This window comes from Gavialis gangeticus, unplaced genomic scaffold, assembly GCF_001723915.1.
Source record: "Gavialis gangeticus isolate Ggan-Ray unplaced genomic scaffold, GavGan_comp1, whole genome shotgun sequence".
Classification (NCBI taxonomy): Eukaryota; Metazoa; Chordata; order Crocodylia; family Gavialidae; genus Gavialis; species Gavialis gangeticus.
The window spans coordinates 29,337,625-29,362,220 of NW_017729008.1; the positions used below are offsets into that span (position 1 = coordinate 29,337,625).

General features: G+C 42.8%; 1 protein-coding gene across 1 annotated transcript in view; it reads right to left on the bottom strand.

The window, feature by feature from the left end:
- KIAA1324L (KIAA1324 like) overlaps positions 1-24,596 on the bottom strand; it is a 112,559-nt gene that overhangs the window by 20,124 nt on the left and 67,839 nt on the right. The window contains exons 8-17 of the mRNA XM_019509512.1: positions 22,962-23,142; positions 21,700-21,828; positions 19,653-19,743; positions 17,294-17,396; positions 16,274-16,411; positions 13,919-14,182; positions 10,586-10,759; positions 8,092-8,281; positions 2,469-2,565; positions 1,421-1,522 (exon numbers count right to left, since the gene is read on the bottom strand). Coding sequence (XP_019365057.1) covers positions 1,421-1,522; positions 2,469-2,565; positions 8,092-8,281; positions 10,586-10,759; positions 13,919-14,182; positions 16,274-16,411; positions 17,294-17,396; positions 19,653-19,743; positions 21,700-21,828; positions 22,962-23,142 — 1,469 coding nt within the window. The remainder of the gene's footprint in view (positions 1-1,420; positions 1,523-2,468; positions 2,566-8,091; positions 8,282-10,585; positions 10,760-13,918; positions 14,183-16,273; positions 16,412-17,293; positions 17,397-19,652; positions 19,744-21,699; positions 21,829-22,961; positions 23,143-24,596) is intronic.

A 24,596-nucleotide genomic window follows, 5' to 3' on the forward strand; every position in this document is an offset into this window, starting at 1 on the left:
GGGAGCCTCAGCCAAGGGCAGAGGGTGCCACAGGCCTCCCCTTTTCTTCCCCCCAGCACACGCCAGGGCCAGACTCGCTCTGCCGCCATCTGCACATGTTGGAGCTGCTGCAGCCACTATTCTCCAGCCGGGGGGGGGCAGGGGCAGTTACTTGTTTTTAATAAATATCATGTGTCCCTTGGGTTATATATTATCTGGTTTGGCCCATCTTGCTTCTGGCTGTATTTTGGGGAAAATGATACATAATACTTTGTTTTAAACTGTTATTGAGTCATTTCAATCAGCTGCTGCCACAGGCTCATAGAGAAAAAGGGGGCTTGCAGATGCTAAGCATAGTTGGGCTGGGCAGATCAACACAGCTGGTAACAGAGAGCTGCAGCTCAGAGGTGCAGTCTAAGAGTGATCCTGCAGTTCCATGCAGAGAGGGAAAGGCTAGACTAGAAGATCCTCTTTGAGCAGCTAGGCACCTAACTCCATCCTAGATGCATTACAGGCTGGCTGGGGAAGCTGCCTAAATTCTGCCTATGTTTCCATACAGGCCCAGTCTGTCAGGTGGTCACAGAATATGCCTAACAGAAAAAAGGAAAGGGCTTCTGCAGGGCCATAGCAGCAAGACTAAGCAGCAGCCAGTTCACTGGGAGATGCTGTGGCCTGGATACTCATCTGGATGAAATGGACATGGGCCTCTGATTAGTAAGAGATGATGGAGTGTTTCACAGTACTTGCATAAGGTGACTAAGGAACTGGGCAAAAAAGTACCCTGGTGAAATCAATCTTGGCTTCATACATCAATGTAAAACAACATGGGGTTCAGAAAAGGACAGATGTGCAGCTATCCTGGGGTCTCCCCCACAATATCTGACTACTACTGCACCTCACCACTCAGTGATGGAGAGCAAGTGACAGCCTATTTGTTTCACGAGTGGCTACTGTGCGATAAATGCCACTAGATGAAACCTAAACTTGGGTAGCTTACACCCACTAGAGTTTTACCCCCGACTCTTTCAGAGGTAACTGGATTGAACTGGGTGATGACTTAAGGATCTGCATTCTCTGTCTGCTGCTGCTTTGACATTGGTGAAATGCCCATTTCAATGGTATGCATATTTCATCCGTCTACCCCCTAAAGCAGGGCTGTGCAATTCATGGCCTGTGGGTTGCATGCAACCTGCAAGTTGTTAAAATGCAGCTCCCAGGCTCCTGCCCAGCAGCCAGTCCCATCTCCCCCTGCCCCCAGAACAACCAAGGGGAACGCCTGAGCAGCCTAGTGGCCAATGGCTCACCTGGTGTGGTCTGCACAGCATGCAGCCCCTGCTAGCATGGCCCCCAGTGGCCTAGAAGTTGGACAGCCCTGCCCTTAAGATTTTACTTAAAGGAAGTGGGAACACTCGGCATTATTATAATACAAATAATTAAATACCTGGGAACTGAAATATCTCCCTGATTGGGTTTGGAGGGGTCACATCTCATTGTCACAATGGTTGCACGTCCATTTTCACAAGAGGTTGTAACTGTGGAAGACCTAATCCAAAATAAAACAAAACCTGCAATAAATATTTAGTTCATTTTCACTAGATATGTGTTGTGCAGTATTTGTACTTTAGATACACAGTATTTGTATTTAAATACACAAATGTAAACACACAGCTTCAAGATGTATCTGCCAGCATATGTATATGTACAGCTCTAGAGATACTATCACACCACACTGTTCTTTGCCATTGTCAGATGAAAGGAGGAACAAGAGAGACAATTTATAACTGATTATATAATCATTTATATATCATTTATACATCCCTGCATACTTTAAAAAGGTGCATTTCAGGGACTCTTCACAGAGGAACAGCTTCTTCCCATGCCAAAATCAAAGGATTAGAAAATGATAGCCATAAGCAGTATGGTCTGAGAGTTACTAAAAACCCAAGAAGCTGCAAACGACTCTTCCCTGAAATAGCAGAAGTTGGGCATGCCTCGGAGACCAGAACTCGCTGCCCCATTATGCAGTACAGCATAATAATCTGAGCCAAAGTATGGCCGTTAGCTATAATATTACCCAGATGAATATGAAAAACAGGAAGAAGCTGGTATGATCTGGGCAAGTCTGAATCAAGTGATTTTTTTCCCTGTTTCGGTTTTGGAAATATGAATGCAAATATACAGGGGTTTCTACTGCCATAAATGTTTCAAAGCAAATGAAGGAAAAACCCTTCCAAAAAAACTAAGATATAATATAGCACCTAGAGAAATCAAGGGTCCACTCTGGCTCTGGCTCCACTCTGTGTGCTCAAAACTAACTCAGATTTGTGCAGGCAATGGTGTTTACTGATGTCCTAGGCTTGTCATCAACACTCCTCTCAGCATTAGCCAGAGACTGGAGGAGTGCCTTAAGGATCTTCTGTCTAAGACTACTCTTCCATTAAACAAACAAAAATCATTGATGTACCTCCAAGGTAGAATTTTCCACCTACTTGTAAAAGAAATGCACATCAGGTATTTTCCTTGGAGAAGGTGGAAACATTTCTGTTTTCATGCTAATGTTTTCCAATGTGGTTTCCACTGTAGCTCCTAAAATAATAGCCAAAAGAAACAAGGAACAGGTTAAGAATGAGACTTTTGGAGGATTCATGTACTATGCTTTCAGGGTCTACATGCTTTCAACGGATGGTACTTGACTTCTAGGCATGAACTCATCCAGTAACTTTGTGTTAAATGCTATCTTTTAATATAAGTGAACTCTACAGATTTTTGTCTCTTTCAGACAAGGTACAAGCCTATAAGATAAAATGCATTACATAATTTTAATAATTACAAAACATAATTAGATAAAATACATTACATAGTCTTAATATAAACTCTATCATTGATAAATCAAAGTGTAAAAAACAGTCTTCATTTTTTTATGTGAATTTACAGCTTTGTAAGGAGGATGCCAGATGCAGGACCTAAATGAGTGCTGTCTTCCTTCAAAGGATAGGCAATTCTGGGCAGAAAGAGACAAGTCAGTGTGCAGTCCCCTAGAGCAGAAATTCCAAATGCAACAGAAAGATTGTGTAGACTTACAAAGTCATATGGAAAGTTTTTTATGATATGCAGTGGAATAAATAATACAGTATCACATGAAACTACAGGCTGCAGGGATCTTGGAAGGGAGCTAACCCAGAGAAAACCCAAGCAACCTTCTTAGAAATCCTTCTAGTCCCATGAGAGAGAAGACAATTTGGAGGTAAACTGCTGGTTGCATGACTGGTGTGAAAGGTTTGGTTTTATGAAACACTGAGCCACTCCAGAAGGAGAGGGACCTGGCCGAATAAGACAACAAAAGGCTGACTTTCATATGGGAGAGGGAGGTGCTCATTTTCTGCTGGAGACTATCAGAAGCAACCAGAAGGCCAGCATACAAGTAGGGTGCTAAGATGGCAACGAAGGTCAATAGAAGAAATATTTCAGCTGCTGAGGAGTCTCCGAGGAGTGTGGATAAGAAGCCCGAGGAATCAGAAAGTCTTAGTAATGAGGAAAACAACAGATATACTTGACTGAAACCTGCCGGGTTAACTGTCACGGTTAGATTGTTAAAAATATCTAAAAGGACAGAACAGATCATTGAGGTACAAGGCCAGCAATCTATATTGCAGATGCCATTGATTATGCTAGTCATTGATAACTAAGGATTCCACATGCACATGGATTTATAAGATGACTGACAAAACCCTCAAAAGGGGGAAAGGCTGGGGTTTGCTACAGCTCATCAAATGGGATGCTACTCCATGAACATCTGGTGGTGAGGTAAGAAAAACTTTATTGTTATGGGGCAGGGCTCCATTTTCAACACACATGCTGGAGATCCCATGAAGTCAGTAGTAAAATATTTTTAGAATTTCTAAATATTATAGTTGATAATTATATCACCCAAAATACACTGGTCCCAAAAAAAGGTAACACTGCTTTGGACCCCGTTATGTCCCATGAAGATGAACTGATCACTGGACAGAAAATTTGTCTATGGATCACGATCAAATTTCATTAATATGGGCAAACCAAGGTATGTCCTAACTGTATAATTTATGCATGCAGGTTTGTATGTATATACCTGGTGCTTCAAAAAGACTCATTTCCGAAACTGAGAAGAATTATGAGAAAAACTGACTAGGAGGACAAAATGAGAGAGAAATGTGAATGGAAATAAGAATTCCTTGAAAACAAATTGATTATTATTAGATGGCCAAAAAGCCCATGATTCCTAAATAAACAACTTTGCCTAAAAGCCCAACTTCTGTACTAAGTGAAGGCAGCAATTTGAAATAAAAAAATGGGATACAACTAACAAGAAAAAAGGGACATAGATAAATCAATTAAAATATAAAAATTAGGAAAAACAGAGAAGTACTAAAGGAAACTAAAGATATTAAAAAGCCATCAGGGCTGGCGACAGCACTAAAGGGCAAAAAGGAGGTAATTAAGTATATCAGGAAAAGCAAACCTACTGATATTAGAAGCCTGTTACCATAATAGAGACAGTTACATTGTTAATCACTTGCAGAAAAGACAGAAATGCTTCATAAATATTTTTGGTCTCTGTTTGGAAAGAAACAGGATGATGAAGTCTATTAGTAACTAAGTAGGATGTTAATTAGCATCTACAGAGCACAAATGCTTATGAATCACTCAGCCATGGTAACTTAGATGTAGGGGCCCTAGCAGAGTTGGCTGAGGAGCTGTCTAGCCTGATATTCATTTTAAATAAATCTTAGGATGCTGGGGAAATCCTGGAAGCCTGGAAGAGTAGTAATACTATGTCAATATTTAAGTGCTAGTAGGAAAACTTGGTGATTGGCTGGTTAGCCTGACATCAATCCAGAAGCAAATAATCTGCAGATGGCAAAGCACTCAATCAGAGAAGGTCTAAAAGTGATGAATGTAATTAATGGCAATCAACATGATTTTATGGGAAACAGTTCTGATAAAACAACCCTAATTCCATTCTTGGATAAGATTGGCTGATAAAGAAAACTACAGAGAAGTAATTTTTTTTCATAAAGCATTTGACTTACTACTGTTCAACACATGATTAAAAACAAAGCAATATAATGTCAATAAAGCACATATTAATGAATTAAAAAGCGGAAAACTGAGAGATGTCAAAAAGTGGTTGTCAATGGGAAAGTATAGTCCAATGGAGTGTTTCTACTGCCATTGATATTGGGCACAATTTCATTCAACAATTTCATCAGTGATCTGGAAGTTAATCAATCTCTACTGATAAAATTTGTGGAGGGTACAAAGATTGCCAGAGCTGTAAGTACTGATGAGGACAGAGTAATACATAATAGTCTGGATCATTAGAGAGGATGGGCCAGCTCAAATAAAATGTGTTTTAAAACAAACAAACATAAGAATGAGGAAGGCAGGCCACAGAAGAGCAGCACAAGCAAGTCAACAGGAGCTTCCAATGCCATGATGTGGCAGGGAGGAGTAACACAGACATGAGATAAAGAAGGATGCAGTGAATGGGGGTAAAGAGGTGAGACCAGCACTAAAACTCATCACCATTTTAAAAATATGGACATGAGAACTGTATGTTCAAACACTGGACAGAATGCAAAAGAGTCACAAAAATGCTCTAAGGGGAGGAAAAAAAGATTTCTAGTGATAGACTTAGAGCTTGATCTGTTCAGTTTATTAAAGCAAAGAGTGCATATTGACTATAGCACTGAAAGGGGCATCTATATTGTCTCTCCCCTAAAATTTTGCGGGGGGACAATCTCAAGCATGCCCCATCCACTTGCATTTGCCAAACCCAGAGTGGTTTCATGCCAAATTTCTGGGGGTCTTACCACATGGCCATTCTCAATGCCTCTGTCTCTGGCACATGAGCAGCTCCATGGGATGCCCCAGAGTAGCTTCACCACTGCATGTTTGGGTTTAGCATGTGTGAACAGGGGCAGGTAGGCATGGCATGCTTCAGTGTATCTGGGGACACAATGTAAATGTACTTATTCTAAGGGTGGGGATAGGGTTTTTAATAGAGAGAAACATAAAAAAGTATCAACATCTGGAAGAGGAAAGCAGACAACTTCCAATTGGAAATAAGGCACACCTTTTGTTTTGTTTTGTGTTTTTTTTAAATAGCAAGGGTGTTTAACCCTCTCTTGTAGATGCTTTTCCTAGCGTGCCTACTCTGCTGGGTGATGTAAGGAGCTGTGCATATTATCCGTCGCTTAACAGCTTCAGTGTAAGATTGGGCACCTTTTTGGAAGATATATGTTATGTTTGTCCAAGGCATTCACAGATAAAGGACTCCAGCCACGAGTGTGGGAAAGAGTGCTGCCAGACTGGCAGGCACAGAATATACTGTAAATATAAAGTAAAATTATATATGCATTGGCATGAACAGATTCAATAGAAAGTAACTTAAGAGTCACACATGCAGATTCAACACATTCACATATCTCACAATACACTATGGTCAAACACAAGTTATTGAGTTCAATATGTGAAAAACTAGTTGACAAGTAAGAGTCTGTGGTCTCATGCTCCTTTCCAGGCATAGACTCTTAAAAACACAGTACATATTTTGTAGATGGAAGAAGTCATATTCTCTGCAAAGAAAAAAACAACATTGTGTTCCTACTTTTTCTTTCTAATGTCCTTAAAATTACCACGTGGTCCCCTGTACTATAAACACACAGATGAACACAAACAGGGCAGTACAAGGGACAGCAGTCTCCATGGCTAAGTACAGACAGTCAAAAAGCCCAAGGCTGAACTGATTTAGTCTTTACAGGTTAGTCTGAGCTGCAGAGATTAAACTGAGAAACAACTGAACAGATATTCACTTTTGATTCAGGAAATGCAGCCACAAGCCTGCAGTGGCTTAGGCCAGAAGCCAGGGGGCACCAGAGCATGCCTCTGGCACGTAGCCACCATGGGCTGTGTGTTCACTTCCTCTTCCTGCTGCCCCCAAGGTCTCTGAGATTTGCAGTCCAGAATCACAACAGCAGAACTCTGCAGGGTTGCTCATCACTTCCTTGTCCTACTTCCAGGTGCCTGTGGGAGTTGTAGTTCACAGTTGCAGCCAGCAGTAAACTTAGCAGGATAGGACAGCTCTGTACTTGGGAAAGAGGGTTTTAAACCCCTCCCTGGCCCCAGACCCCAGACGGGATTTGCCTAGGGGGAAGCAATCCCTGCTTCTGCCCCCACCCTGCTTCTCTGCTGGAGCAGACAGCACAACCCACCCTAGGGCTGCAAAGCATGCTAGGATGCTGGGGGACTATGATTTAACTTGAACCAGGAAGGGGTCTGGGACAGAAGTATCAGACTTAACTGACAACCCAAGTCGGTTAAGTCTGATACTACATTCAACCACGTTTATCTTAAACCAGTTTCAGCCATTTTGAAACTAGCTTATGTGCACTGAACATCTGTTCTGTTACAGGTTTAAACCAGTATCTGATTACTTAAACCAGCTTATATGTAACTTCTGTCCCTAGCCCAGGTCACAGCCTCCTGAGTATGGGAGTGGGTGACAGACAGCCTGCCTGACTTGCATCATTTTCCAAAGCACAGTTGACATGCTGGGAACAGCAGCAGGAGGATGGTATAGATCAGGAGCTATTTAATTCTCCCCTACAGGAAAGGGGAGTCCAGGACTGAATTGTGCCTCTAACTGCCTTTCTGGTCTGCTCCTGGGAGGACAAAGCTATGCACAGGTTTCTTCTCCAAACTACCATCTCTATTTCCCCTACCAAGTATCTTCAAGAAAGCTTGCTTAAAACAGTCTGAGAGGTGCTTCCTCTTTTGTTTCTGTATTGTGTTATCTGGTCCTGTGCCCTCTTTTGCCTGAAAAAAGTAGGAACCTGTTATGCCTCGAGCCTACCTTGCCTATCAAGAGCTGAGGCATGCATCTCCTCAAGGATCAGAGAAAGGGAAAATACAATTGCCACACAACATGGGGTGCCTTGTCCACAGAGGTGCTGGGAAAATTCCACTGATGGGATTAGACCATGAAGCAGTGTTGCCCCTTCTCTTATTTGTAGATGACCTATCTGTAGAGTATGTATTAAGTGCAAAGAAGCAAAAGACAAAACCACATACCTAAAAATGCATCAGCAAGACTGTTGGATTGCAGAGCCAGGGCTGTCCTGAACCCCTTGCTGTCAGATGGGATGATGGTAGACTGGCACACAAAAGCTCCCATGAAGTTTGAATCATCTTCTGATTCAGCCACCATATCCTTTAGAGTGACATCTGTTATGTTGTCAGTGCAAATGGCCATCTTTTTCCCCTGTAGATATTAGATGAGGGTGAAAATGGGCTTTTATTTCCTGCAGGATTTTCACAGACTTGGGAGGGAGAGGAAGTAAAGAGGGAAGTTGCGTTCCTCTCATGACAGCTTGAAAAGAATTTGAAATTGTCAGCAGGAAGGAGACAAACGGCAACATTAAATTGTCCCATCATGAAGGTTCCAATTAAATCCGGACGCGTATTCTGAAACAGCCAGACACTTCCCTCTTATGTATTGCTCAGGACCTGTGCTATTAAGCATCCTTATTTGTTTATCTTGACAACATAGCACTTACTTGCAATGCATAATAGAATGCCTTGCAAAGAAAAACTGTATTTCCCTTAACCACATAATGATTCATTGTATGATACCTCGTTATCTGGGACTTAACCCAGGAAAAACTGTTCACAGAGAATGAATGCATGCAATGCTTAAAGGAATGCCTACTGGTTTCTACAACACTGCATTAATACATCTCAGAGATGTATCCCTCTCTAGAGACCTCCATGAGAAATGCAGAGCAACTGCCACAACAGACAAGGCAATTCACCCCTTGCGGACCCAATTCCATAAAATACTGAACATTCAGGGTGCATCCAGACGAACAAGCACGTGTGTTTTCCTGGAGACAAATAGCAGCAGCATGTAGTTGTGTCGCTGCTACTTGTCCCCGAGGAATGCTCATGCACACGTGCTCTGGCACACGGCAAGTTGCCCTGGGTGAGGTAGGGGAGGCTGAGGCCAGCACCTGGGCTGGCCCCAGCAGTCTTACCTGGGGTTCTGGGTGCTTCCTGGGGCTTCAGCAGCAGCAATCCAGCATGCAGAGCCTGGCTGGCAGCTGGAGTGTGGAACTGGCCAGCCAGGCTCCGGTTTCAGGCAACACACGCTGACACCATGTGCACCACCCCGTTTTTTTCCAGTCGCAGGTTTTTTTGGACACCAGGATCTCCCAATGTCAAAAAAAACCTGCCATGCTGCCAAACACGGCAAACGCCTGCATATGCTATGCGTATGGTTTGCAGCACCACATACTGCATGTGCCCGTTCATCTGCATGTGCCCTCAGCATCCCCAGTCCAGAAGAGCACTGAAGCATGTGAGTTACTCTAAGACACTGGGACTGCTGGTATACAAAATGTTGCATGTGTGTTTAAGCATTTTGGTGGAAGAGCACTCCACGCCCTGTAGGATCAAGCTGTAAGGTACAGCACTTGCATAGATTTAAGCACATAAGTGTTTCCATTGTCTTCAGTACCGCTAGCAACATCACTGGGATGACCAACCCACATGTTTAAATGTATCCATCTGCTGAAGTGCTTTGAGGAATCAGTAATCATTGCTTTAGTGTATTTCAAAATTTAGATTAAGCCTTTGTTGCTGTAAACTGCCATCTTCCAGATGATGTGCATTAACACTCAGCAACAGAAGCATATGCTCTTACCAAAATTAGTTAAATGCATTTCATTATTGCTCTAACAGTCGGAAAGCAAACAGTCAGAGGCCTCAATAACTGGCAGGTGTGACTGGAAGTGAAGGCTGGTGGGTAGCTGGGCAAAGAGGTGCTCTGCTGACAACAACATCTTCACTTGAGTGAGAAGGGAACCTGGGGCCATATGGAAAGAAGCTGACAGTCAAAAATTTCAGTTCTTAGTTTGGGCTGGCTTAGCAGCAGAATACCACATTAGCAAGAGACAGGTCAGGTGAATGACCCTGGAGATCCCAGAGAAAAACAAAGGAAGGTCTGGGATTCTGTTTCCTGAGCATCTCCTTAATTTAAAGCAGGGGTCTTAAAGCCCGTGGCCATCTCTGGCCTGTGGATCTATACATCCAGCCTGCAAGGTTCCCAGAGTGGCTGGGAATTTGGGGACAGGGCCTGTAGCCAAACTCTGGGGTGTGGAGCCCCATTAGGGACACATCTCAGCAGCAACAGGGCAAGTACTAGCCCCTGCAGCTCCCTGACGCTGCTCACCCTGCCAGCAGAGGTGGTTCCAAATCCAGCACACAAGAAGCCCCATGGTTCAGATCTGGCTGGAAGTCCAAATGTGTTTAACTCCCCTGGCCTGAAGCACTAGAGTCCTCTTGCCAGAATATCATTTTGCCATAAACAGGAGCCTCATTTGCGATTGGATCCAAATCCCAATGGAAAGGGATGGCACCGAGCTGGGGCCTAAATGCAGAAGGAGCTCAAGACAATTAAGACCTCCCCAAATCAGGTGCTGATTAACTACTAGGAGGCCACAAAGATATACACAATCAAACTCAGTGAGGCTAGCCCATTCCCTGTCCCTACTATGTCGGCACCTACCTCATTCCCACATAGGCTGATGTTAAAGAAATGAAAGAACTTGGTTCCTCTAGACGTGAAGCTGGGTCCACTCATTAACGAGCCCACCCCACTGAGGTTACTGAAATCATAATTCAGGCTCTGGTTATCCTTGAAATACGACACCAAACAGTCACTGAAGCACGTGGAGTGGTCCTTCCAGAGGAAGAAAAGTATATTAAAAGTCAGTTACAGACCCCCTGGGTTAAAGCAAATGGAAGTAGATGGTTCCCCCATCTATAAGGAGTATGCTTGGCTCAGAGCTCCCCCTTCTCAGCTGGTGAGGTGAGAGCTCCCATTTCTATTTAAATCTCTTTTAACCAGAGTCCACAGCTTATACATACTGTAGGTTGTATACATTATATTGCAATCAGTCTGCAATTCTAGTCCACAGAGGGCCATGGCAGATTTATGTAGCCCACACTGACACAGCATTGCCCTCTCCCCCATCTTCAGGTAACTACATGATGTATACATTTATGAAGTAATTACTGACTTAATGTACTAATAGATCTGATGGTTTAAACCTTGTAATAGAAGCCTGTGTTTTTAGATCTGGAAGTCCTGAGTTTAGCCTTTGTAGATGGACCTCCCAAAGACATTGTCACACTCACCCGTTGCAAGAGGACACACAGAACCATAAGCAGAGTGTTTTGTTAAGCAATTGCAAGCAGACATGGTGCCGGGAATGAGTCTGGAGCAATGGCACGGTTGACTAACTACATCACAGAGCTAGCAGTGGCCATTTCCATGGTGAAGCAGACAGCTCTGTCCTTGGGCTGAGTGCTCTGAGCTCCTAGCTGAGTGATTGCTGCCTGTGTCTAACAAAAGCCCTAACAAGGGGGCAGAGCCAGTCCATGCTCCGCAGAGCATAAAAGGAGATCCCCTGAGTCATCAGGGAGTGAGCAAACAAGAGGAGCAAACAGGGAAGTTTTTAAGTCAGCTTGCCACTCCTCCTCCCCCCTGCTTTGAGGGGGAGCCTTTAAGGGTGTTTATAGATGTGTTCCAGGAGGGAAGGGTGTGCCTCAATTAGAGCAGCTCTGAGAGCCGCTCTAATTAAAGTGCCTGGAGCATCAAGTGCATCATCAAACGAGCTTTAATTAAATGCCCCGTCGCCATTTTTCAGTGTGGAGACACTGATATATGCAATGCCAGAGTCTGCTGGAATGCGGCAATTACCCGTGTATGCTCCTCTGGATGCACCCCTAGGTAAAAGGTTGAAAGCCAGGACCCCTATGGTAGCATAGTGCCATATATAGGATCAGCTACACAGGGAGAGCTCCAGAGCCTAAACGCATGGCTGAGATGATGGTGTTGGGAGGAAGAGTTTAGGTTTATTAAGAACTGGGGGAATCTTTTGGAACAGGAGGAACCTGTACAGAAAGGACGGTTTCTACCTGAGCCAAAATGCTAGTAAACCTCTGGCATATAACATTAAAAAAGTGGTAGAGAATCTTTTAAATTAAAATGGTGGGGAAAGCTGACAGGTGCAGAATAGCACACAGTTCAGACTGACACTCCCTACAGGAGTGAAACCACTCCTGAAGGAGCTGATGACATTCACCCCTAGGGTGCTGAAGAAGCTCAGATCAGAAATTACTGAAGGTCTAACTGTAGCATGCAACCTACCACTAAAAACAGCCTCAGTACCAGAGGACTAGAGGGTCACCAGTGTGACTCCCATATTTTAAAAAGGGTCTAGAAGGGATGCAGGGAACTACAGGCTGGTAACTTCTGTTCCTGGAAAACTGGTAGCTTCTGCACTGTAGCATCCTTGTGCCCCAACCAGCCCCAGTCACCTACTACATGTGCATTTCATTGCACATAAATGCTCCACTTTAGGATAGTATTTTTCCTGGACAGTACTATCCCACAGCAGAATTAATTATTTTACTGCACCCTAATATGGGCACATGTAGACAGTGATGCTTTACTGTGGATTAGTCAGCTCCACAGTAAAACACATGTGTAGATGCACCAATAGTGTATTTGGACGTCCAAAAAACCTTTGACAAGGTCCCCCATCAGAGACTCTTAATAAAATGAAGTAGTCACAGAATTGCAGGGAACGTCCACTCATGACTTAGAAACTGGCACAAAGCTAGAAAGCAAAGAGTCCATATAAAGGGTATAATTTTATCTGCCTATAAAGGGTCAGCTTCAAGATGGAAAAGAAAGTAAATGATGGGATCCCCCAGGGATCTGGGTTGGGACCAGGGATATTTAACATATTCATAAATGTTCTGGACAAAGGGGTGAGTAGTGAGATGGCCAAATTTGCTGATGACACAAGATTATTCAAAGTGGTAAAGACCAAGGCAGACTGTGAGGAACTACAGAAGGATCTGGCACAATTGAGCAAGTGGGCAGCTAAATGGCAGGTGCAATTCAGTGTAGATAAGCATAGTGATACACGTGGTCAAAAATAACCCAAACCATACACAAACTATGATGGGCTCTACATTAGCTGTTACCACAAAGGAAAGAGATCTGGGAGTCACTGTGGACAGTCTGCTAAAAACAACAGCTCAGTGTTCAGCAGCCATAAAAAGGCAAACAAAACATTAGGGATTATTAAGAAGGGAACTGTAAACAAAACAGAAAGTGTCATTATGCCCCTTTATAAATCCATAGTGCATCCACACTTTCAATACTGTGCCTAGGTCTGGTACCTACACCTCATAAAGAATATAAAAGAATTAGAGAAGGGCAACAAGGATGATCTGTGGTATGGAGGGGCTTCCATATGAGGAGAGCCTAAGAAGGCTAGGCCTATTCCATTTAGAAAAGAGATGCTTGAGAGGGGGAATGAGAAAGGTTTACAAAACACTAAAAGGCGAAGAGAAAGTAAATAGGGATTTATTACTTACTCTCTCTCTGAATACAAGAACCTGGGATCACAAAATGAAACTAGTAGGTAGGAAGTTTAAAAGCAACAAAAGGAAGTTCTTTTTCACACAATATGCAATTAAAGTTGTGGAGCTCGTTGCCACCAGACAGTGTGGAAGCTGACAGTTTAGCTAGATTCAAAAAGAGGCTAAAGAGACTGGACAAATGCTTGGAGGAAAGGAGAATCAGTAGCTATTGAGCATTGTGAGTTAAGAATCAGAACTTCCTAGATCTTAAATGCTGGAGGCTGCAAGTGATAGAGGAAGAATGGTTAAAACTCTGGTCATGCCCAATTCACCCTCCCTTTCAGCATCCACGCTCTGCCACTGTGTGACACAAGACACTGGACAAGATGGACTGACCGTTTGACCCAGTCAGTGGCAATTCTTATGTTGTTATGTTTTTAACCACTTTCAGTCTCTGTACCTTGGTACTTTTACTGCCAGGCCCACAAGAGACACAAGCCTCTTTGCCATACACCTGATGTACGGACAGACAGGTATTGGCTGGGCATTCCTTGCACTGGTTAGTTTCCTTCTCAATGTAGTGTCCAGCTGGGCATGGCACGCAGGATGAACCAAACTGCTCTGAACCCAGTGCGCAGGCCCGACAGGTTGAGGCCACTCCATCCACAGCATTGGTCACCATGATTGAGTAGATCTTCACCATGTCATTGATGAACTGCCTGCTCTGAAACAAGAGTGGGAGACATAACCCCAGTCCATGTTATACAATCAGAATCTCATCTTTGAATCAAATCTCACAACAGCCCTGCGCAGTAGAAGACCTCCAGTTCAAGAAAGCACTTAGGCATGTTTATCAGAGGCTGGAAGGAACCCTTAGAGAAGCATGTTGTACCCTGTCTGTGATTAATAAGTTGCTTCCCCCAGTGCTTGGTCTAAAGGCAGGGATCAGGAGGCAACCTGCAGGTCACCAGGGTCCAAATCCTCGTCCACTTATTAGGTGCCTAAGTGATTCTATCTCATCCTGCTCATCCCTGGAAAACAGCTTACGTAAGAGGTGGATGAGTTCTGCTCCTGCTCTCTGCCTTTTGGTGACTTAATCTTGAGTTTAGGATGGAGCCATGTTACAAAAGTATTTATAGTCATGCTCCGGGCATTTGTAGACATGCCCCGGGAGTTGGTGGGGGAGCGGGGAGCTTTAATTATTGCGGCTCTGAGAGCAACTCTAATTAAAACGCCCAGAGCATCCCGTGTATTAGCGTCCCTACACTGAAAAATAGCAGCAGGGGCATTTTAACTAAAGCTCGTAAAAAGTGCCCTCGCCACCATTTTTCAGAGCAGGGACGCTGATACACGTGACACTAGAGTCTGCTGGATCGTAGTAATTACCACAGTCCAGCAGACTCTATTAACTGAGTCTGCTCTGACGTGCAGCATGCAATTACAGCATGTTGGAGCAGCTTCCCTCCATGTGTATAGATGCCCATCAGTGTTTTGTCTGGGACTTGAATAAGGTGGAATAGATAAGAATCTGGTTCTCAGATAAAACAACCTTTTTATCTAGCTCTTAGATATGAAGCCAAGAAGCAGTTGAGTTGAGAATGAAATCTCTTGGCTGTCTAAGGGCCAGCTTCTAAAGGAACACTAGAGAAGGGACTGGATAATAGCTGACTTGTGGTGTGGTGGTTAGGACACTGCGCTGGACCACTGTGGCAGCCAAGAGAGTAAGGTATGTGGGGTCAGGAGGAAGGACACAAGGTAGAGGATGTGTAGCTCAGTGAGATGATATTGCTTCTAAAAGTAAGCAGGCTCTTCCCAGGAGCCTTACAGAACCTTCTGCATTGCTCCCCATCCATGTTATGCAGTAACTATTAAATGCAGTGGCTCAGCTTCAGGAGTCAAACCCATTCTGTGCTAGAGAGCCTAAAGGTTGAATCTCCTGCTTCCTCAGCAAGTGCCTTAACTACACAGCTACTGGGGCTAAAATACAGGAGGGTCCCCCCTCCCTTTCATGCCCCTTCACTTTTTTCTAGAACCTGTCCTTGTACACTTGCATAGTGAGCTGTGTGTGCACAAGCCTGTACCACAGTCATGCATAGCCAGTGTATAATCCAAAGTGTAAAGCAGAGCCCCAAAATGATGAAGCTTCCACTTAGACATGCAGAGGCAAGAACTATTCCATGAACAGCTTCCCCCCCCCACCCCTTTTTTCATTAGGGCCATTCCTGGCTTTAAAAGCAGCTATGTGTTTTAGTGCCTTGTTGAATCAGAATCTAAGAATTTGTGGTAAAAGATATAACGTAAGAGATGCTGCACAAGTACAAATGGGATTAACGTTATTAGCATCTATAGCATTTGCTTTGCTCTCCATTTCTCAATTTTGCATTTTGCTGTCTCCTATTGATGAAGCAGGACAATACCAAGTTTGTGCCAGATGAAAGCAAGATTCAGCCTAAAATAAGGGAGAGATCCTGGCCTCTCCCAAAGGATTATTCACATTTTTGGAGGCTATCCAAGATGTCTTGCTATCCAGATTTTCACTATTTTTGTTGTCATTTTGCCTTTTGATTTTTAGTGAGCCACTTTGCACCTTCCTACTTAGCCATTATTAGAAGTACAATATATTCCCATTGTGTGACCCCAAATACAGATGGTAGATACAGGGTTTCTATTAAGTTGGACAGCAGGCCTATGCCAGCTTTCTCTATAAATGAAGCAAGAAACAGGCTTGAGTGGGTGGACTGGGATTTTGAGTACTTGAGTGAATTTCAGAGGGAGGCTCTGCTGTTAAATCCTGGCTTAAATATCAAATACTTACATCCTGGCCTTCGTTTATTCTCTGGAAGGCCCATGTGAATGTGAAAGAAGCATTTTTGGAGATAATGTGAGTGTAGGACTGTTTCTCTTTACTTCTTTCCCAGGATTCCACCACATTAGTGTTTTTTCTATTAACATCCTACAAAAATCCATAATAAAATAGAAACAATATTAATGAAGGAGGTTTGAAATATTATAAGAATATTTTATAATAATAGCTGGTGCTTAATGCATTTAGAAGGCCTTTTATTTGTATATGGTGTTTAGCAATGGACAATAAATACATTTGTCTCTATTTCTCCACAACTGGCAATTTTTAAGTAAAGAATGGGAGCTTTTTCTGAAGCAAATGCTCTAGTTCAAACAAAAATAAATTGAGGAAAGTCCTGTGACTTATGTTATACGGGAGTCAGACTAGGTTGATCCAAATGGTCCCTTCTGACTTGAAAACCAAAGAAAACAGATGGGGCAAATCCAGGCAGAGTGAGAGTAATGCCCGTTTTCCAAAAAGTAGATACTAATTTTGAGTGCCTCCGTTTGAGGGACATTCCACTTCTTGATGTCTCATGTCAAAGCAATGAAATGAGCAGGCAGCTCAGCAAAGGGCTCAGTGATTGCCTGACAGTCTAGTATGGGTAAAAAGAGTTTTTCCTTTCCTGTACCCTTTACCCAGAACATGACATTGGTAGATTAGAAGGTGAAATTCTGATCCTATTGCAGTCAATTGGAGTTTTATCAGGTGGAGTCAAAAAGGACAGAATGCGATCCTTTCTTCCATCAACTTACTGATTGTTTTCTATTCTTCAGAGAAGAATGAGATCATACTACAAATGATGGAGAAAACTTGCTAGATCATCAATTAAATCCACCTACAAGGGCACTGCAGATACTAAACTAATGCCACGCTTAATCTTCATCATAATAAACCTAGTGCAGCTAATCGCCTCTATGTACATATGTTAAAGTGACATGTGGAATGCCAAGCGCACTCGTCTGTCATGGAGTAAAAGGTCTCACTTACCACCATAAAGTACAGCACGCAATCTGCTGAACAGATGGTCTCAAAAATAAATGTAATCCGTCCTAGTTCTGACCCAGTTGCTCCAGTCACTGACGTTGGAGGTCTGTTTAACAGGGAGGAACTGAAATATTTACAAAGTTCTCTACAAACACTTAGCAGTCAGTCACACTATTTCTTTTTCAAATTCCTGGAGAATTGAAATTCATTCCCACAAAGTCTGCCCCGAACAGAAGGCCCGGTCCATCAATCCTTGCAGCACTGCAGGTTGGCTACAATGATGTTTTTGATTAGAAGTATGATTTCTTTAGTGATACTGCTATATCACTGCAGTCAGTAGGGGAATACAATTATGCTGGTGTACAAGTGGCTTATTCTTGTACAGCTTATTTTCTTTCCCAGATGGGAACAGCTACATTAGTTAGGCAGCATATTTATGCCACCCTAATTGTGTCTGCACTGGAGGAAGGGGACGGACCACTTTAATTATACTGGTTTAGCTCAAGTGGTATAATTTTTGTGTCCAAACAAACCTGCAAATACTATAACCTTAAATGCTGGAAGCTGCAACTGAGAGAGGACTGGTGGAAAAAAACCTTAGTCATACCGGACATTTTTACACATGCATGCGTCACAGCGCTGGGCACTTTGAAAAGCACCTGGCACTGTGACACTTGCAGTTATACAAGCAGTAAAATGCACACCGGTGCTGAGAAAATGGCAGCAACGCACTTTTAAACTAAAACACCTCAGAGATGCTTTAGTTGAAGAGCACACTGCTGCCATTTTCTGCATGCTGACATGCATTTCGCTGCTTATACAACTGTACACAGCGCAGTGTTGTTCGCCTCAGCTTGCATGCGGACTCAATTAATTGAGTCTGCTCTGAAGCAGTGGATCTCCGGTGTGTTGGAGGAAAAAAAGTACGTGTATAATGCCCAACTAGTTCACCCTCCCTTTCAGCATCTGCTCTCTGCCACTGTAACACAGGATATGGAACAAGATGGTCCTATGATCTGACCTAGTAAATGGCAGTTCTTATGTTCTTATGATACCAGGCTGTATTTGCAACTCGACTTTGACCAAACCACAGTGCTAAAATAAAGACGTAGAATTTAGTGACACCTAAAATCATCCCAGTGGTTTACAGCATTGAGTGCCTTGGAACCACATGGGCATTAGGAAGCAGTTTAGAGCCTGGTCTAAGTTGTGTGCCTACCCCTTACCTTTCCATCAATTGTGTTATTGAGTACAGCAAAGAATTTGTGTGTGGGGGTGTGTGTGGGTGGGGGTGTGTAATTATGCAAGTTCTCTGATTCACTTCTAGAGGAAAATATATATCCATAAATGCATACATGTAGCATTTGGCTGGATTAAGATCATAGCCAATGTCTGGATTCACAAAGGCTTTGATTTAAAATATGTTAGTGCAGATTTTATGTTGCAAGCTGCAAGCAGGACTTGCACATAGGACTTAAATATCTAGGGTGCTACCCTGCAAAATGCTGAGTGACCTAGGGTGATGCTGAGTACACACAAATCCCACCCAGGACCCTGCTACGTGTTCAAATTTAAGTCAAATAGAAACCAGCTAGAGAGTTATTACACATTTTCAAGCACTAACTTTATTGTTGGTTGGTTCTTTTTATAGCTGGATAGTGATTTTTATTGTGTGATAATTACTTTGCACTAGTGGCTGATCTTACTTTTCACATGTGGCCAGTCTAAATTAATTTAGCAATTAACCAGGCAATAGAGTAACATGTGTAATGTTTAGTAGGAGCCTACAGTACAGAAGCAGGAGAAGGTGGGGCATATCACAAAAGATCCTCACTGTTCCACTGTGATCCCTTTCAGGGTAATTTTTCCTCTACCTTCTGAAGGGAGGTGGGGTTGTCTCTTAATCTAAAAAGATATAACTGGCCTTGTGTCCTAGAAAGCATCACACCATTAACTTCTAAATCACTGCTCACTTGAGTGAGGTCCATGGGATGCCAGCCCTAATATCAGGTTTACTTTACTCTGACTTCAATAGAAATTGCACCTAATTTGCTCCTATTCAAGTGAAAGCAGTTTGGTCCTTAGCAAACAGCAAAGATCCTGACTGCTATCTGATGTGTAAAGGACTCCTCCACCCATATGGTGCTGAAGTGACTTCAGTGGTGTCTGCACAGATCGGATGACAGATTTGGGGTGTAGGATGTCAACAGCCCCAGTCACAATAATGTATGGAGTAACTGGTTACTTATAAATGATCTCGTACTGAAGAACCAAACCTTGTTTTCCAGTCAGGAGTTAATGTAAAGCAAGTGTGAAAGCTGGCAAATAAAATACAAACTGACAAAGAAACTGTGATCCTTACTTAAATCCTGGGATGTGCAGATTCAGGATAAGAAAATCATTGTCAGAGCCCCCTGCCCCGCTCTGAATATGGTCACCAGCCACCTCCCAACCTGCAAAGGAAAAAAAATCCACATTTCCAGAAACAGGCAATTTATATAAAAGTATCCTCATCTTTCTATATAATACAGGGGTTTTCAATAATTCAGTAAATAAATTAGTGATTGAAAAATACAGCTGGAACAAATTGTCAAAAAACTAATTTCTTTTAAAAAGGGGGACATTTTCAGGATGGATATCAGCTCCTGGACATTGTCCATGTCAGATGGAAATGTCACCTTTGAAGTTGTGATTTAACAAGCAACTTGAAATTCAGTAAATTGGGGTCAGACTAGATGATTAGAATGGTCCCTTTGTGCTCTAAAATCTATAATCTAGGAATGTATGTGCTTAAATTTAAGTATGTGTTTGAATTACGTTACTGGAGCAGCCTTATCATGCACCCTAGAGAGCAGTAGTTCTTATACAGAACAGGACAGGAGCAGTTCCTCATAGGCGCACACAGAAGGATAGGCATAATAAATCTCTGAATAGGACTATGTCCACAGCTGCACTATGAATGTTTTCTGTTGCCACCTCAGGACATATGCAGGGAGAAGGCTTAGAAGGCACCAGGTGTGGGGTGTTTCCTCAAGTCTCAATGATCAGGAAAAATGACATTAAGGATAAACAGGAAGAAACTACAATACAACAAAAATGTGGACATTTATTTTCCTATATAATCCTTAGCTCACTGATTCTCAGCCAAGGTGCAAGGACACCATGGGGTGCCTTGAGAATATTTCAAGGCTCATGTAAAATGTTAGCTCTATTAGGTGAGCAAACATGGTTGACAAGATAAACCCAGGGTTTTCACATACGAATTCAGTGTTAAAAAAACATTCTGACTGGTGTGACGTGAGGTCTTTGAAGAATTGCTCTATTACTTTTCTGTAGTCAAAAAAGAGCAAAAACTAAGACCTAACATTTTCCAAGGGGTGCCTCAAGTCTATCAATGCATACCTTGAGTCTATGAAGGTTGAGAACTACTGCCTTAGATGCACCCTGTACTCTGTAACATGGATAACTACCTCTTTAATGTACTCTAAGCTGTTCAGTTGGTATAACCTAGGCTCAGATCCTACGCCACCTAGTAGGCACATAACAGAACGTAGGTTCTTTCGCGTAATCCATCTAATGTTAAAAGCAGATAGGTTCTCCTCCTCCCCACTTTTTTGTACCTCTGACTAAAGAGGGTGTGTTACAAAAGCAGATTCATTAATGGATTTTCAGGACTTGCATTAGGTAGAACGCGATCACATTTAAGCACCTAAGTCCACTCAGATGCCTAGTAGGTAGAACAGACTCTGCCATCTGGTCTGGTTCCAGGAAAGTTAACAGAGCAAAACTGATTTATTCCAGCTGAGTCTTGTCCTTTATTTCCTTTTGCTTGGTATTCAACAAGATGATTATCCACTGACTTATCAAACCTATGTGCAATGAGAGGAAGAAAAGGAGCTGTATGCTGGGGTTAACTGAGCCAAGCACATATTTGATGGGCCCTGAGTGTGTGAACAGACAAACACATTCTCTTGTATAGTTATTCAGTTCTGTATACCAGAAACAATTAACTGAGATCAGGAACAGGCAGGTGTGAAGCTATCCCAGGGTAGCTCACACAGTAGGTGGCAATTGCTGTGCCACCACTAGGCAACACAGGAGCAAGTAATTCCCTGTTTGCCTACAGCAAACAGCTACTTTAGGATGGTTGTGGATCTATGAAACTTAAAGCAGTGCAAATTACACTAATAGCATTTTGCCCTGGACTCTTTTAGGAATGGTTCTTTACATGACTGTGTCGTTATCCCATGTTAGGTGTCTGTGTCATCTGTCCACTACTATTTTTTTTGTTTACAGCAATGTAAGATGTTATGCTGATTACAGAACTGTAAGCCTCTCTGTCCATGCCCTCAAATACTCTTACAATCAGTGAAGATGAAAGATAACAAGGTAGAGAGAGACCGGCTCACCATTCATTCCATCACACTTTGAATTTCCAACATTAAAACAAGAAGTCTTCATATTGGCTGGCAATATGTTCCACCATTTATATTCAAATCCAAGAGCTGGTTCAGTCCCAGCTGGGCAGGCCTGGCATTCTACAGGGGAACAGCAGGGAAAGGAGATTGCACCCAAGTAATAACTATAAAATGCAGCACTTTACAAAAGTATAAAGGGAAACAATAGTGTTTCATACAGGGCAACTGGGAATGAAATGGAAGATACGTGTAAAAAAAAAAAATAGTCCGTCAAACCTGAATAATCACTCTTAGAATCTAAGGATGTAAGAACAATCGCCCAAAGTGCAAAGGCAAAAGACTTCTTGCTAATGACTTACAATAAACTTGGCTGGACAAGGATGTCCTGGGGAATCAACAGGTCAAGATAGAGGGGTGGTTAAAAAGAGTGAAAGGTCATCTCAAATTGATATGGTCCATCAGACTAGCCTACTTAAGGCACGCCCGTTTCTGTAGCCAATGGACATGTCTACATGTTCATTAACTTGTATAATCAAGTACTGAACAAATGCACAATAACTGGAGTTACTGCAAGTAGTGCCAGTGAATGCTTTTTAAGTGATGCTACTGCGCAGTAGCCTAATATTATTGCACAGTAGCATTTTAGCAGTATTTGTGCTGTGACGCGCTACTGTGCAGTATTATTAGACTACTGCACTGTCACCGTCTCATGTAAACACACTCACTGACATACAAGGAAGTGATGTGGTGCAAGGCATCACATCTGGATGCTCTGATTCCACATCCTGAACAATCAGGGGCCAACTTTGGTACAAGCCTGGAGGAAGGTACAAACTCACCCCTCTGACCCTGTAGCACAGTGCCTTAAACATTCTGCTCCCATGCCTCCTGGCAGGGGATGGATTAGGATGAATTTTATGCTAGAGCAGAGTAATCACTCTATTCCCCAGTGGCCCTTAAAAATAATTCTGAGGACATTAATGCCAACTAACTAATGACAGCAATCCATTATTGCTGTAACACACCCATTCTTTATGTTCTCCATTCACCTCTCTATCCCCAAACACTGCTCTGATGTCATTTAATCACTAATTATTAGATGGATAAGAACCCTAGCTAATAGTAACACTTCATAAAAGCATAAGTAATGTACAGACTAGTGATTGCCTGTAGGGAAACAAAGCAAACACGGGTAGAAATTCACTGCAATAATCTACTGAAAAGGGGAATTCACCAGATAATAGGCCTCCTACCCTGTGTCCCATCCGAAAACATGCCCTGAGGGCAAGGCGTGCAGGAAGACGATCCATTATTGTAAAACCCAGGGTTGCAGGGTGGACAGTCCTTCCTCTCTCCAGAAGGGGGCAGCTCCATTGCATCCCGAAGATCTTCCCTACAGATTTTAGGCTCTATCCATTTATACATGATCTGAGTCTGAAATGAAAAGGATCTGGTGTCAGATTGTAGAATCATAAAATCATGAGAAAGTAGGCCTGGAAAGGACCTCAAGAGGTCATCTAGTCCAATCTCCTGCCAGAGGCAAGATCAAGATCATATCTATCCTTACAAATCCACTGTCTTGCCTCTTAGCAAAACTACACAGTCAATCCCAGTCAACGCAAGACATAACGCCCTAACCTGCCTCACATAAAGCAAGGGGACCACGGCCAGGACCAATGTCCTGCTGCTACAAAGGTTGTCAATATACGCTCAAGAGATCCTAGAAAGAGGGCCACAAAGCCCCGTTACAGAAAAATGCAAAAAACCCAACCCCACAGTCCATACCAATCTGACCATGGGGTAAAATTCCTTCCGGACCCCAAATATAGTGATTGGTCTGACCCTGAGCAAATGGGTAAGACCCTCTAACCAGGAACCTCTGGGTTTAAGTCTCAGCAGGAGCATTGGCACACCCCAGTGAAAATCTCATAACTTGGCTGCAGCCAACATGCAATGCTTCTGAGGAAAGCAGAGGAAAAATAACAAAACCTTGACATCATGTAGCAAGAGGAGGATGAAATAATTTCTTCCTAGTCCCATGTGCCAACTAACAAAGGCCAGAAGCATGGGGAATACCCACAGTACAGCACAGATATAGCTACTCCTAGAACATTCCTGACCAATGCTTATCCAGCCTCTTCTTAAACACCTCCAACAAATGTGGAAACCATTGATACCACTACTACTCTATGGTCCAAATCAGGACTGAGACCAGATTGTGCTAGGTGGTATACATGCAGATAGGAACCTACAGCCCTCCCTGATGTACTTCTAATATGACTTAAAGCAAAATGGAACAAGTGATTATGATGAACAATAAATATGAGGGAATGAAGGGTGAGTGCAGTGGTAAAAAGATAACATAGGTGAGCTAATGGCTCCAAATGCATGAGCTAATGGCTCCAATCATTTGCAAGGATGCTGCTTTTTAATTAATAAATAAATATGTGCTATCCCTGACTGCCCGTCCCATCAGGAGATCTAAAGCCTGTCAAGTCAGCAGGTCTTTCCACTGAGTTTGTTGAACTTTGCTCCGGGCCTTAATTAATTGGTTTCCTGTAAGCATCACAACAGCCCACCACTGACCATATCTGAACCTTGTGGCTCTGGCCTTCCCACCTTTAACCCTTGCCTATTTCATTGACTCTTCGCTGTATGCCACTTGGGATCTTATGTAGGAAGAGTGCCACAAAAAAAAACACTAGGGTTTTTTCCTCTGTATTTTAAAGAGCCTAGCACAATGGAAAACATCCCTCTGAAAACCTCACAAGCTATTTATCATCCCAGCATATGCCTGTATTTCAAAAAAATTCCTAATTTTTCTCCAATCATATTAGCACATTCTTCTTTGGAAAGAAAGTAGTACCATAGCACATGAACTCTCCTGA